The sequence below is a fragment of the Aythya marila genome, assembly GCF_965140915.1.
Source record: "Aythya marila genome assembly, chromosome: Z".
NCBI lineage: Eukaryota > Metazoa > Chordata > Aves > Anseriformes > Anatidae > Aythya > Aythya marila.
This window is the reverse complement of record NC_139080.1, coordinates 37,554,126-37,568,978: the sequence shown is the minus strand read 5'-3', so window position 1 is coordinate 37,568,978 and position 14,853 is coordinate 37,554,126. Positions and strand designations below refer to the sequence as shown.

The following is a 14,853-nucleotide window of genomic DNA, read 5'->3' as shown; positions in this document are numbered from 1 at the left end:
TTCCATGCCTAACGGCTGGAGAACAAGCAACAGGAGACCGCATGGAGTCCCCTGAATCACCCTTCTTTGTTCCCTCTAAACTCTTTTACATTCCTGATGGCCTCATCGTTAAGAGTCTGGTGTTATCTTCAACCACGGGGCTTTCCAACCCCCATGGCCACATTCCCAAATCTCCCCCTTCTTTAAATCTCCCCCTTCTTTATTAGTATCAACCATTTTCTCGACATGAATTACCACTCCGTGTATAACAGCAGTAAAGGTAGCAGTGATGTGGCCTATGTACATGAAGTGAATAACTATTTAAACTGTTTTTTTTTTCCTTTTAAACCTAAAATGATGCAGGAATGAAAGACAGGTATGCACTGCAGCCTGCCTGACTAGTTCTTGGTAGTGCAGAACACTGTTTCCCAGAAAGAATGGTTGACCATTGGCTTTGCATATATTTATAGCAGTAGTAGTTGCTCTGTGCACATTTGTCTTCTGTCATGTGGTTTTCATATATGGTGCCTTCGCACCTCCTGAAGCCTGAGTGGAGTGTCAAAATTCTGCAAGCAAAACTGATTCTTGATTATTTTTTTTCTTCCTTTTACCAAGAATAGTATGGCTAATGATAGCACTTATTTTGTGGGAAATTATAAAACATAGTCACCATTTGGCAACAGCCATTTTTTCCTTCCTGTCTGTCCTTTCCCCTTCAGGAAAATGAGCCTTGGCAGAAGACCAATGTGACTGAAATGTTGGTTAATAGAATACAAACAGTGTGTTAGAAAACTGGTACTGAGTCAGTGGGAGCTGGATCACCTTTGGGACAAATGAAATAGTCTCGCTATTGAAAAGATACTTAATATGCTATATAGTAAAAGGAGCATTATGATGTGGTAAACGTAGTGCTGTGCACTGAATACTAATATGACGTGAGGACGACTAATGATTCATTATTTTGTTGAGCACTTGTGATTGTTTTCTACTTTGGATACTAGCTTCATCCTTTCTGAAATTATGCTCAATCTGAAACATATCTTAAGTATGAAGTACTGCAAAGGGAGAGAAAAACTAATTCTCCTTTCCTCATTTATGGACTGATGGCTGTAACCATGTTTTGATATGCAGTTATAATGCTGAGTTGTTTGTTTTATTTCATGTGTAAATAGGTAACGAACACCATTTGAAATATGGGCCTGCAAAACTGATAGTCAGGTTTTCAGGGTAGCCTGGAGTGTATTACTTTCTGGCAGCTTGTAGATGAATGATAATGGGTGCCTAACTCTGTTAAAACACCTTTGACAATTTCAGCTTTGTGGTTCTCAGTGTTTACAAAACAAAACAAGATTACTGTGCAGATCCATCTCTAGTTTCACATCCTTTCTCCATAGTAGGGAACAGAAATCATATCTGTGATTGAGATTGTGAAGTGTATCTGCTCCATGAATCTCCTACTTTCATATCTGAACTGCTGGTTGCAGGTGATCCCTTACCTACCCGAGAAAATCCAATCTTACTTTGCTTAATTACTGAATCTCTTTTTTCTCCCCATTTTAAAATACTGCTAAATGTGGAAGTAGCTTCTTTTGAAATTAATGAAATTATCCCACACTGACTGTGGCATAGTTTAATTCTTTCAATAGAGTTTAGGAACTCTATTACTTCTTGATAACATTTTAGTTAATTCCGAAGTAGAAACTGTGTGGTTTGTTTGCTAGTAATTTATGAGACCCCCATTAACTATCTTTTGTCAAGGTACCTATACTTGTTGATTTACTTTTCTTCTTTTCAAGTATTTGAAGCTTGTATGTTTAAGAGAGAAATTTAAAAATTTCAGCCATGACAGAGCTCGTCTGCAGCTTGTATTGTTTGTTAACTGTAGTCTCCCTTCTCTTTCTAGTAAAGGGTTGCCTTCAAGTTCAACGTATACTTTAGAAGACAGTGCCATCTATTTGACTTCAGAACAGAGCACACTGGAGACGGAAAATGATAATGCTTCAGTTTTGGATGTCTACTTAGTAAGTTGTCAAACTGTTTCTGGTGGGCTTTTTTCTGTAATTCCTCTGACTGACTCTCAGCAAGAGACTTTAATAAATGCTGAACTTAAAGAACCAGAGGATCATTGAGGTATTTCTTAAATGAGACACATGCTTAAGTACCTTGCCAAAGCAAATCCTTCCAGAATCTATGTGCCTATTAATTATGGTGTTAATAATGAAGGTTTTTTTTTCTAATGTTACGGGGGGAATGGCATACTACTTGTTTTTCATGCTTATAAGAGGGAAAAAAAAATCTTCTTCACATTGAATATTCCACAATGGAGAGAGTAAATTTTCCCAGGGAGACAAGTTCTGTATTTACATAAGTGAATTTAAAGACAGTGAAGTAGAGCTCAATATAAAGTAAGTTAATGGCTCCCCTTTCTGTTCTGAAGGGTTCTCCAGTTGCGGTGTCTGGAATATGATTAGAAAAGGATCTTTTTTTTTTTTTTTTTTTTTTTTTTTTTTTTTGCTGCTTTGGCTCCTAGTGAGCAGTCTATCTGACTGCTGAAAGATAAGCAATAAGCTTACGTCTGAATCTTTGGTTGTCTTCATATCATCTGTGATGGCATTTAAACTTTTTTATCTGCAGCTGTTGTGGTTTAACCCTGGTGGGCAACTGAGCCCCACACAGCTGTGTACTCACTCTCCCCCAGACATAAAGATACTAGGCATCCTGTTATATATAACATGCCTGTTATATTTGATTGAAGTTTCATGCATCTAGCTCTTTCAGGCCCTTTTGAAAATTTCAGTAAAAATGTAGAACGAGTGTTTTAAGCTTGGCATTTTTTTCTGAAGGTTTGTTTTCCTCAAGCACAAATTAAACAATCCTGGTATCTTGGTCATGTTTTACTTCTATTTTCATGAAAAAAAATGTCTGTGACTTTCGTAGTACTAGAGAGTAAAGGAAAAAAGCAAAGACTTTTAACTAGCTTCTAGCAAGCATTTCACACAGTCATGGTTGCTTTCCTTCTAGATGAAGTTCACTGCATTCTTTATTGTCCTGTCTTTAACATTTCCTGACTTTTTTTTTTTTTTTATGAAATCCCAAATAAATCATGTTTGTTTCTGATCTCCCTTCTGCTCTCTGTTGGCCGTGCTTCTGATGTATTTTTCATTTTAGCCAGCAACCATTGAGTATGTACAGTACCCACTTAATAGCTACTAGCTTAATAGTCCCAACACGATTGGAGAAGCTTTTGTCTATCCTGCCTCCACTGGAACAACAGTAGCAGGTACAAGCAACCAATTAGATACAGAACCACTTAGTTAACTCTGACAGCAAGTAGACCATTAAACCAGTCTATTCCTGTGGGCCTGTTGTTGATATGATGTTGGTATGAATAGCCTGTGAAGAGAGACAATAAATGCTGAAATGTTCAGGAAATGGACAAGTAATCAGGTACAGCCTAACCTCTTGGCCCCACTTAACAGAGAAACCACTTGTTGTTTAAAACTTTTGATTTTGGTTTATAACAGTCTTGTTTATCATAGAATGGTTTGGATTGGAAGGGTAGAAAAGATGATTAAAGATCATCAAGCTCCAAATCCCCAAGCAGGGACACCTCCCACTGGATCAGGTTGCTCTAAGCCCCATCTAACCTGGTCTTGAACACCTCTGGGGATGGGGCATCCACAGCTTGTCTGGGAAAGCTGTGCCAGTGCCTCACCACCCTCTGAGTGAAGAATTGCTTCCTAATATATAATCTAAATCTCCCCTTTTTTAGTTTAAAGTCACTACCCCTTGACATATCATAGCAACCCCTGACAAAGAATCCCTTTCCTGCTTACATGTGGGCCCCTTTTGGGTACTGGAAGGCTACAATGAGGTCTCCCTGGAGCCTTCTCTTCTCCAGACTGAAAAACCCCAACTCCCTCAGCCTGTCTTGATAGGAGAGACGCTCCAGCCCTCTAATCTCATGGACCTCCTCTGGGCTTACTCTATAAGGTCCATGTCCTTCTTGGGCTTGGGGCCTCAGAGCTGAACGCAGCACTCCAGGTGGGGCTTCATGAGCAAAAAATTTGCTCTCATTGGCAAATTTGTTGAGGGTGCACCTGATCCCACTGCCCATGTCACTAACAAAGACATTGAACAGCTCCAGTCCCAATACTGACCCCTGAGGACCACCACTCATTACTGATCTCCACCTGGACAGTGAGCCATTGTTAAGGGAAATCTATGCAGACTTGCACTCTGCAGCTGATGTCAAAATTGAGAATTTTTCTGGTAGTGGCAAGAATTTTTGTTCTAGGACACAGAGACATCTTGAGTTCGCAACTCAAAGGCAAGTCTGGGCATAGAATTCCTCAGCTATCAATAATAGCCCATATCCTAAATGAAGCATTCTAGTTTTTATTAATAAAATATGATTAAAACATCATTGCCACTGAGCAGTAAGTGTAAGCCAGTCTAAGTTATTTCCAAATATTCTAATACCAAACAGTGAAAAACACTATAAAAACAGTTACTTTTTTTAAATTAAAGATTACAGAAAGATAAGAAAAGATTTTATAAAACAGGAATTTGAAATCTTACTCCACAGAGAGTTAAAATAATAAAGGGTTCTTGCTTAGATAAATATGTAATTCAATAGTAGAACAGATATTGGACTTCTGTAAGACTTTAGACACAGTCCCACACAACCTTCTAATATCTAAATTGGAAAGATACAGATTTGAAGTGTGGACCATTCCCATGGATAAAGAATTGGCTCAAAGGCCACACCCAGAGAGGTCAATGGTTCCATGTCCAGGTGGAGGCTGATAACAAGCGATGTCCCTCAGGGGTCTGTCTTGGGACTAGTGCTTTTCAATATCTTCATCAATGACATAGACTTGCACCTCAGTAAGTTTGCAGATGACACCAAGCTGAGTGGTGCAGTTGATACAACAGAAGGAAGGGATGCCATCCAAAGGGACCTGGACAGGCCGGAGAAGTGGGCCCATGTGAACTACATGAGGTTCAACAAGTCCAAGTGCAAGGTGCTGCACCTGGGGGGGATACAAAGATGGTTAGTGGGCTGGAGCACCTCTTCTATGAAGAAAGGCTGAGATCTGGGGATGTTCTCTGGAGCAGAGAAGGCTCCAGGGAGACCTTACTACATTTCTTCAATACTTAAAGGTGTCTTGTAAAAAGAATGGAGAAGGACTCTTTACTTGGGTAGGTAATGATAGGACAAGGGGAAATAGTATTAAACTAAAAGAGGTTAGGAGCAAATTCTTCGCGCAGAAGGTGGTGGAGCACTGGAACAGGTTGCCAAGAGAAGCTGTGGATGCCCCATCCCTGGAGGTGTTCAAGGCCTTGGCCAAACTGATCTAGTGGGTGGCATCCCGGCCTATGGCAAGGCAGTTGGAATTAGCTCTAAGATTCCTTCCAACCCCATTATGTGATATTCTGTAATATTTAGGAGCAAAAGATGCCATCTGAAATAAATAGAAAGTGTCACTGTACATATGCTAGTAACAGAGAAAGGTAACACTCTTGTACTTTGCATTTTGATATATAAATGCACAAAGCAAAACATTAAAACAGTTTTTCCTTCTTCCTTTAGAAATACATGGTGTCTTAAAATTTCTCTGAAACCCTATTCGTTATGTCAGTTCAGGCAGCTTCAGCTGGTACTTAAATCACAGAATCACAGAATTTCTAGATTGGAAGAGACCTCAAGATCATTGAGTCCAACCTCTGACCTAACACTAACAGTCCCCACTAAACCATATCCCTAAGCTCTACATCTAAACGTCTTTTAAAGACCTCCAGGGATGGTGACTCCACCACTTCCCTGGGCAGCCTGTTCCAATGCCTCACAACCCTTTCGGTAAAGAAGTTCTTCCTAACATCCAACCTAAAACTCCCCTGGCTCAACTTAAGCCCATTCCCCCTCGTCCTGTCACCAGGCACGTGGGAGAAGAGACCAACCCCCAGCTCGCTACAGCCTCCTTTAAGGTACCTGTAGAGAGCGATAAGGTCACCCCTGAGCCTCCTCTTCTCCAGGTTGAACAAGCCCAGCTCCCTCAGCCGCTCCTCGTAGGACTTGTTCTCCAGGCCCCTCACCAGCTTCATCGCCCTTCTCTGCACCCGCTCAAGCACCTCGATGTCCTTCTTGTAGCGAGGAGCCCAAAATTGAACACAGTACTCGAGGTGCGGCCTCACCAGAGCCGACTACAGGGGGATGATCACCTCCCTAGCCCTGCTGGCCACACTGCTTCTTATACAAGCCAGGATGCTGTTGGCCTTCTTGGCCACCTGAGCACACTGCTGGCTCATATTCAGCCGACTATCAACCATCACTCCCAGGTCCTTCTCTGCCTGGCAGCTTTCCAACCACTCATCTCCCAGCCTGAAAAAGCAGAAAAGCATTAAACATCAGCAAATGCTTTTGAACACAAAGGTCTACTGTGTCGTGTAGACTTCTGTTATTAAAACAATAGAAATCCAGTACTGCAGAAGCTTCATAGGGTAGATCAGAAAGAGCAACCAATTCTGAAGACCTTAGTGCAGTTACTAAGGTCTGGTACCTAGGTGGGGCTTTGAAAGTGTTAATTGCAGTTAGGAAGAAAGGAATAAGTTAAAGTCACTTTTTGGCTTCTGTCTTGCAGTAAAGTCCCAATTTCTTTAAGCTTTCTGTCCCCGAAACAGCAATGTGCAGTTATAAACTACTCCGCTGTGTTTTCTCAGCCTACCTCTGAAATGATTTATTGATTAAAAAAAGGCAGCTGACATTATTCTGACAAACTACAGTGTCAGTAAAACCAGAGTGGTACGGATTAAGAATTAGGATAATTGTTTCAGTTTAAGTAGGCCTGATTTCCTTTACACTTATAATGGGATAAGAACATACATGTAAACATGCATGTAAATAATACAGTGAAAAACTTAAGTTTGCTCTGTTGTGGTGCTGTGTAGCTTAAATCAAATAGTGGTAAATGCAGGAAATAATTAAATATATAAATGCCTTGCCTATAGTAGTTCATTAGTGAACTATTTTGCTTGAAAGAGTATTCTTGCATTTTTAACTATAATCAAAGTTTCTTTGGTAGTACTGAAATAGCTGTGTAGAAGCATAACATTGCTTCCTGTTATTTGTGTGTGATTTAGAAGTCACTATCACTGAAGATACGAGTGGAAAGAATTGATATGTGCTTCAAGGGAGAAAAAAGACAGTAACTATAGTGATGAGCAAGCTCAGCATATTTGGAGTCTGGTGTAGCTATGATTTGTCAGATGAATTGTATAGATAATATTATTATATTGATAATTACTCTTGTTGTGACCTATGTCAAAATGCTAATTTTATTATAGGATTTTGAAGTCTTAAAATATAGCTAAGCATCAATTTTATATTTAATCTTGATGTAGATGCATAACTAAGTAGATTTACAAGTACTAGTCTACAAAATACCTGTTTAGAAACTTAGCAAAACTGTCTCCCTCTTCATACTTCTCAGTGCTTTATTCTTCTATTCTCAATCCCATAGCTATGTATTTTGTATGTTGAGCACTTCCTAGCTCATATTCAAACCCTCCCAACTGCCAGTTTACAATCTAACTCCTCATCTTCTCAATTATTGTCTCTTAGAAATATTTTCACCCCTTGAGCTGTTTTTGCTTCACCACCCTTAGCTCTGTTCTAGTGTAAACTCCTTGTAGAGAAGAATTTTCCCACCTGGCTCTGATGAAATGAAAGATGGTTCCTACCTGGAGTACTGCCCTCAGCTTTGAGACCCCTGACATAAGAGGGACATAGACCTGATAGAACTAGTCCAGACCACAAGGGTGATGAGAGGGCTGGAGCACCTCTCCTATGAAGACAGGCTGAGGGAGCTGGGGTCGTTCAGCGTGGAGTCGAGAAGGCTTCAGGCAGACCTTAATAGAAGCCTTGCTGCTATTAAAAGGGGCTTACAGGGAATATGAGGAGGGATTCTTCTTTAGGGTGTGTACAGATAGGACAAGAAGTAATGGTTTTACACTTAAAGAGGGTAGGTTTGGATTAGCTATAAGGAAGAAATTCTTTATTCTGAGGTTGGTGAGACACTGGCACAGGTTGCCTAAAGAAACTGTGGATGCCCCATCCCTGGAGGTGTTCAGAGTCAGGCTGCATGGGGCTTTGGGCAACCAGGTCCTGTGAAGGGGGTTTGGAGCTAGATGATCTTTAAGGTCACTTCCAAACCAAGCCTTTCTATGATTCTCATCAGATACTTCAAGTATGGGATTGTCCTTCTACCATAATTTCTTGACAAGGCATTTGTTTTTCATTCAGGAACTTTTTGATTTTCTCTTTCATAAAATTTAATTTGATTCCAATCATGTTGCAGATTTCTTCAGAGTGCTGTTTGAAGCAGTAACAATTGTGCCTAAAATTAAAGCAATTCCTAAGCAGGATATATCTAAGAACAAGCTACTAAGTGTACAGTCACGCTGTGATGCATACCTCAATTTTAGATTTAGTACTGTCTTTCTGGTTCCTTCAGTTTCTCTGCTTCCCCATCTCCACTAAGGATACTGATGAAAAAGCATGGTAGCTTGAACGTTAATTCTGGGACTGTGAGAAGAGAATTTAGGCCTCCTCATTTACAGACACTTACAAGGAGTATCCCCTGAGAGCAGAATAATCCTTAGTATATTACATGCACATACTGGAACTAATCAAGCAGTCATCCCTCAAAGTAGAGTTTATTTAAAGCTGAAAGTGGAAAACCTAGTTGTTCCATGCAGTGAGGCAACTGTTCCTTTCCTATCTTACCTATTTTATCCCTGTATCCATCCACATATTGTCTTAGACAAGAGTAGGGAAAGAGTCTGTCTCTCATAAAACTGAAGGCTGGTGTAAGGTGAAACAGCAACCAAGCAAGAATATAGTGTGGCAGGGGTGTTTGCAGAGGCAGTGTTACACAGGAAGCAACACTCCAGTCTCCCTTCCATGAAAATCAGATATGGGAATTATGTGCTTGATTAAATTAAAAACACACCATTTCATATTACTATTAATACATTGCCTGAGTACCCCAAGTGCTAAAATGACAGTGTATATTGCTGCTATACTACAAGTTCTCAAGCCCTGAGGATTTTAATGAAGAAAATCAACCAGATAAAGAAATCAATTTACTCTTATCTGTGAAAAGAGAATTGGAACAGAGAAAGGCTAAAATATTGCAAATACATTATAGAACCAGTGCAAGACATCTCGGACAGTAATTACAGGAATGCATCTGGTAGAGTCATTTGTATGTTAACTATCATTTCAGACCCAACTGCTATGGCCAAACTGTCTCTTTCAGAAAGTGCAGTTTCTTACATCAGTGATTAAAGTAACCCATACAGTGTGCAGTGGTGAAAGAGTTTCTCAGAGGTTCATGTTCTGTGCACTGCAATAGACAGAGGTTTTGCCACAATAATATGCACAGAACTGGATTGCACTTGACATAAAGATGAATATTTGAATCCCACCACATGCACAGCGTTTCTGTGACTGACTCACATAGTTAGCAGTTGCTGTATGTTTCTGTCAGGGCAATCTTTTCCAATTCTGTTATAGAAATTTTGCAGATAGTTTTTGCATCCTTAATCTCTTTGAAATGCTTCGGAAGGATCAGAGGTAAGGCAACAAGAATAATATAGTCAAAACTGTGTAGTAGTGGAATAGCAAAAAGCTAGCATCAACAATATTGCTGATCTCCTTAGAGAGTAAAAAGCAGTGATAAAGCCAGAGGGTCTGAAGTTGTGCTGAATCACCATTATATCTGTCAGAAATGGACTTGCTGTCATTCAGATATGAACTTTCAGACACAAACTAGATGCAACCAGTGAAAATTTTCAGTCATTTATGCCAGCTTCAAAAGGGATTATTTTGTTTACCCTGTGCTTCTCAACCTTTTTTCTCCAACCTGATCTTAATTTTATTTTTTTTAATTCTTGTTAGCCTCACATCATCCTCTTCTTACCTTAATTTTACTTACTTGTCCAACAATTTCCCTTTGCATATTCAATTGCTCTGCATCCTAGTAGTAAGCACCTACTGACTGACTGACTACTTTTCTACTTGCAGGCAGTTAGGTAGATATATGGCAGCATACAGTCTTTAATTCCTAGATAGAGAATACCCTTTGAGAAAATAGCACTTTGTTAACCATCAGAGGTTATGAACACACTGACCATAACAGTAGTGCACAATACAGGGGCAGGTTGAAGCTTGCAGCATTTTAGTATCATTCTGCCAGGTTCAAAGTCTAAGGCCAGAAGTGATAATAAATAATATCAATATCAAAATATTGATTTAAATCTACTGGTGTTCACATTCTAAGATGAGCTTTCAAAATGCCTTCAGAGCTTTTGTTGTGGCTGTTCCCAGACAAGATTAGATTATTGCTGAACTATTTGAAGGTTAGTTAAATCCTTGTATGTAAAAGTACAATATAAAGGTGACCTTGAAAATCTGCTTAGTAAGTGGGGACTTAGAGCTTTTTTATGTTTTTAGAAGGTTTTAGAGTGAGGTCACAGCAGTTGTCATCAGTTTTCTTTTGTGTCCTCCTCCATGTTGGATACATTAGCTGAGATGCATTCAATTTGCTGCAAGATTTTTTTCAGTTGTCAGTTTATGCGTAGCTTAAATAGTAATAATAAGGCATTCATCAAAGAATAGCCTCTCCTCAATTAATCTGACTCAATGGAGATACTAAGAAGTGATCAACTATTTGTATTATTTAACAGCTGCTTCAGTGGAAGATAGTGTTTTAGTTTTCTACAGTAATAGCAAGTTAATTTAACTATTTATTTATTTATGGTGAATAGAAGTTTGTTCTGATCTTGAACATAAGTTGTTCTTGACAGATTTTGGATAGGTATGTTTTTTCAACTGGGAAACTATCCAGCAGGAGCTCTCAGGACTTTTACAGAAGACACGCAAAAACTGCAGTTTTGTCCCCTAACACTTCTTTTGAGCCCCAGTCACTTCTGCAAGGTAAAAAAAGCTGTTGTGAACTGCTGAGTGCCCTCAGTTTGGATTGTCTTCAAAAAAAAAGATACCCAATAGTTTTTTTTAGGGGGCAACATAAATACAGGATCACTGTTGAACTGTGCTGTATGCTCTTTAGGTGAATAGAAATGTTACCAAGTTATAATTCTGTAAGAAAGCAAATAAACACAGATCCTGATTTTGCTTCTTATTTCTGTATTTCCAGTAATAAAGAATACATGAAGAATAAAACCAGGACAGAGAAGTGACCGTGGTTAATGAAGAGCACTTTCTGCACTCCTGTTTAAGAAGGAGGAATTTGCTGAGCCTAATAGACAAAGAATAATAATCAACTGAACTTTTTCTAAGAAATGTCAGGATCTTTGAACCATAGAAAGGATTGATGGACTTGGCAAAAGTGATGTGAAACATTCCACACTCCACTATCATCTGCTGTTGCTTGCTGAACTGTGAAGACCTGCATATTCGAGCTGCTTTCTACTGTATTGCCAATCACCTTTTTTGGACTCAAAAGTAATATTTTCTTATCAGCTCTTTAGTGATTTCATTTGCATGCATTCTGTAATTATGCACAAGCAAAATATATTATCTGCTTTACCTATTTAAAAATAAGCACAGTGGTGAATATAATTAATTTCACATGTTTTTCACCCTTCAGTTGTAATCACTTAGATCCATGTCAGTGGAAATGGGAATTGATGTGAGGGTTAGGGTAAGACTCTGCACATACTAGAAGAAAATGAACCTCTAAAGACATTTTTTTCACTGTTGGTGAAAAGAAGAAAAGATGTTATTTATAACAAGGCCTTATGTTGTGTATATATATTGTCTTTGGAATATTTTCAACTTCAGTTTATTTCTTGTAAAAGAGAAATTATATAATTTATTTAGTAAATACTACTGTAAAGTATAGTTTAATTGATGAATAAAATATTTTGTTCTCAAGACTATCACAACTGTCAACATGCTCGTGGTCTGCACAGGACTTACTGTTCTGGCATGTCTCTACCTTGATGAGACAGCTTGAGAGGGATCTCAAGAGGTATACCAACCACTCCGTAATGGGGCGGCTGTATTTATCTCCTACCAGCTCTTTAATGAAGAGTGGAATCTTAACATTAAGCAGAAAAAGCAAAGGAATGCACTCAGTAGGCATTGCTTCATAACAGTTTTTCATATTTTTCAGTATAAGCGATTGTTACAAGATAAATATAAAAAATGTTCTGGTTTCCTTAATTTCCCTAGCAGCTGAGAGACAATCACAAACACCGGTGATCATCAGTCCAAGACTTGATGGAGTAGTGTTTTTAAAGAAAACTACACAGCAGTCACTTTGAAAGACTGTGGAAGTAACTGATAATAACATTTATTGTAGGAATAAGTACTATTAAACCTGCTGTATTGCCAAAACCAGAATTCAGCACTTCAATCCTTAGAATTATGTTTTGTACCTCTGAAGAATTTTTAATTTAAGATGTTGGACTTTTTTTTTTCTTTTACATTGATACTATCTCATAACCTTAACAGGGAGGAGTGTATTACTCCTTTATCATGCACAGAACACAGAAACCTAGAGGTCAAATGATTTTCTTTGCCAAATATGTAGAGTCTCTGGATTAACCTAGAGCCTATGTCCCATGGTTACACCCTTTGCAGGCTTTAAAATTAGATTGCTTAATCTTAGCAAGATAATTCTGCAGCATTCCTCTTAGAAATGCAAGGGACAAATCTTCATGCCCTATGGGAAAAAAAAAAATTGTACATCTACATAAAGTGTCTGCTCAACTATGCACGGTGTATAGTATATTTAAAAGGCATCCATGTGAAAAGCAGGTATTTCTGATCAGTTTTATTTGGGGGGGGGGAGGGAGAATGAAGTGCTGAGTTTAAACACCAGACTAACTTCCAGAAGGCACATATATGTCATTTTTTCCCCAATTATCTAGCAAGCTGTAGTGTCCAAATCACTTGTCCTTTGGAAGACTCCTAAGGACATACAGCTTAAATGCAACCATTCTGACCCAAAACAGAAAGTCTGTATTCCTGTACTAAATGATTCAGAGCATGAGCTACCCTTTGTGTACAGTCTCTTTTAACAGTCATTTATAAATGAAAACAGGAATTTAATACTTGCAAAAAGAAATCCTGTATAGACTATGGAGCCTACTGGGAAAACCTTCTCCAAAGCACACAGACTTAAAACCCCATGGTTGCACTGAAGGGAAAGAGGGTTTACAGCTAAGCAATGTTAATGATCAGTAACTTGGAATCTGTTTCTTTCTCTAACACGTGAAATAGTGTAAAACTTTAAACACCAAAGATTATAAAGGGCTTTTAGGACGTGTATGTTTAATGCCTGGATATTTGGTTTCTCTTCATTTTGCATTGGTAGCACTTTGATAAAAATTAAAAGATGTTTATCTATGAAGAGGATATGGCAATACATGTCAAGTAAAAATAAAATACGTACAGAAGGCATAGGCATAAATAGTCAGCTCCCTGGGGTATTAAATTGATATATTGGACTATTTATCAAGGTCTAAACAGATGGAACTCACCACGGGGAGCAAAATTTGAAGAATGAGGGCACAAATGTGGTGCAGTGGTATCTGAATATTCTGGCCCTGTAAACTGCCCAGAAAGAAAAAGCACAGGTTGGTGCCTGCTTACTGATACATTGTGAATAACGCCAGATATGTGTATTTGGCCCCGTAACTTAATCATACAGTATTGAGAGGTTGAGCTTTGCCTTTACTAATAGCACTGAATAGTCATCCTCAGTTATTTAAAAAAAAAAAAAAAAAAAAAGAGTACTTTGTGTCCTTGCAGTAGAATTCAGCAGTTTGAAAACACTAACTCCTATCCCCAGATCTGTTTTCCTGGTGCCTTTGCTTATGCTGCAGGTAAGTTCATTTCATATAACTCGATATTACTTGCCCAAACCCAGAACGCTAGACAGTGATAAAGGTCATATAAAAGAGGTCATGCACTCCAGCTGTGCTACACAGAGGCCATTTGCTGACCCCTTTTTGACACGCTGCATGCAGTAGCTCACAGAGAGATGCTGACTCTTTACAGACTGAAGGCACAAGGCCTGAGCTTGCAGCCACTTTGTGTCTGGAAATGCTTGGCAGGTATTTTATGCCAGCCTAAAAAGGTACGGATAGCAACGTGCTGTGGCATGAACATTAATCTAAGGAACAAGGATCATGACAAAAAACGTAATGAATCATTGCAAGAATCACATTCTTTGTACCCTTTCGAAGTTGTGGAAACAATCATCTCTGGTAGTAATGCACTGTGAAATTCATTACCGTGAACATTGTTGTCAATTTCTTGAGAGTTTCAAGACTAAGAATGCTAACAATGAAGAAAATGCTCCATCTACACTAATTCATTGACTTGTTATTAACTTAGAAACAAGAGATGCACGTTTCCTCTGAGAGTTGCATGTGACCTTTGACCATTAAAGAAAAATCACTGAAACTACCTGGAAACTACCAGAAAATATAATGTTTTATAGAAACAGCGAACTAGATAGGATGCTGTATAGGAATGGCAAAGTATAAGCAAGCACTATCTTTTACTAAAACAAACAAACAAAAGCATTCTTCCAGCTGCTTTACCCTCTCCTCACTAACGTATGAAAAAAGAACTGTTTGCTTTACTAACATATTTTTTGGACTGATAAAAGTTATTTCTCCCTGCAAGCTTTATCTCAACGTTTAGACCACTGTAGCTGCAAAAACACAACTAGTTTCTTCCAGTAGTGATAAGCATATGGGATCAGTCTTCAAGGAACAAGAGAGCATCTTGTGTCTAGATGACATATAAAAACTGCAGTGGCAGACTGCAAC

At 38.7% G+C, this 14,853-nt stretch overlaps 1 protein-coding gene across 8 annotated transcripts in view; it reads left to right on the top strand.

Moving 5' to 3' along the window:
- PIP5K1B (phosphatidylinositol-4-phosphate 5-kinase type 1 beta) overlaps window positions 1-11,940 on the top strand; it is a 109,611-nt gene extending 97,671 nt beyond the window's left edge. For all 8 annotated transcript variants that reach the window (XM_082783067.1, XM_082783070.1, XM_082783068.1 and 5 more), the window contains 2 exons: window positions 1,883-2,000; window positions 11,202-11,940. In XM_082783067.1, the coding sequence (XP_082639193.1) occupies window positions 1,883-2,000; window positions 11,202-11,204 (121 nt within the window). In that variant the 3' untranslated portion in view covers window positions 11,205-11,940. The remainder of the gene's footprint in view (window positions 1-1,882; window positions 2,001-11,201) is intronic.
- The last annotated feature ends 2,913 nt before the right edge of the window (window positions 11,941-14,853 follow it).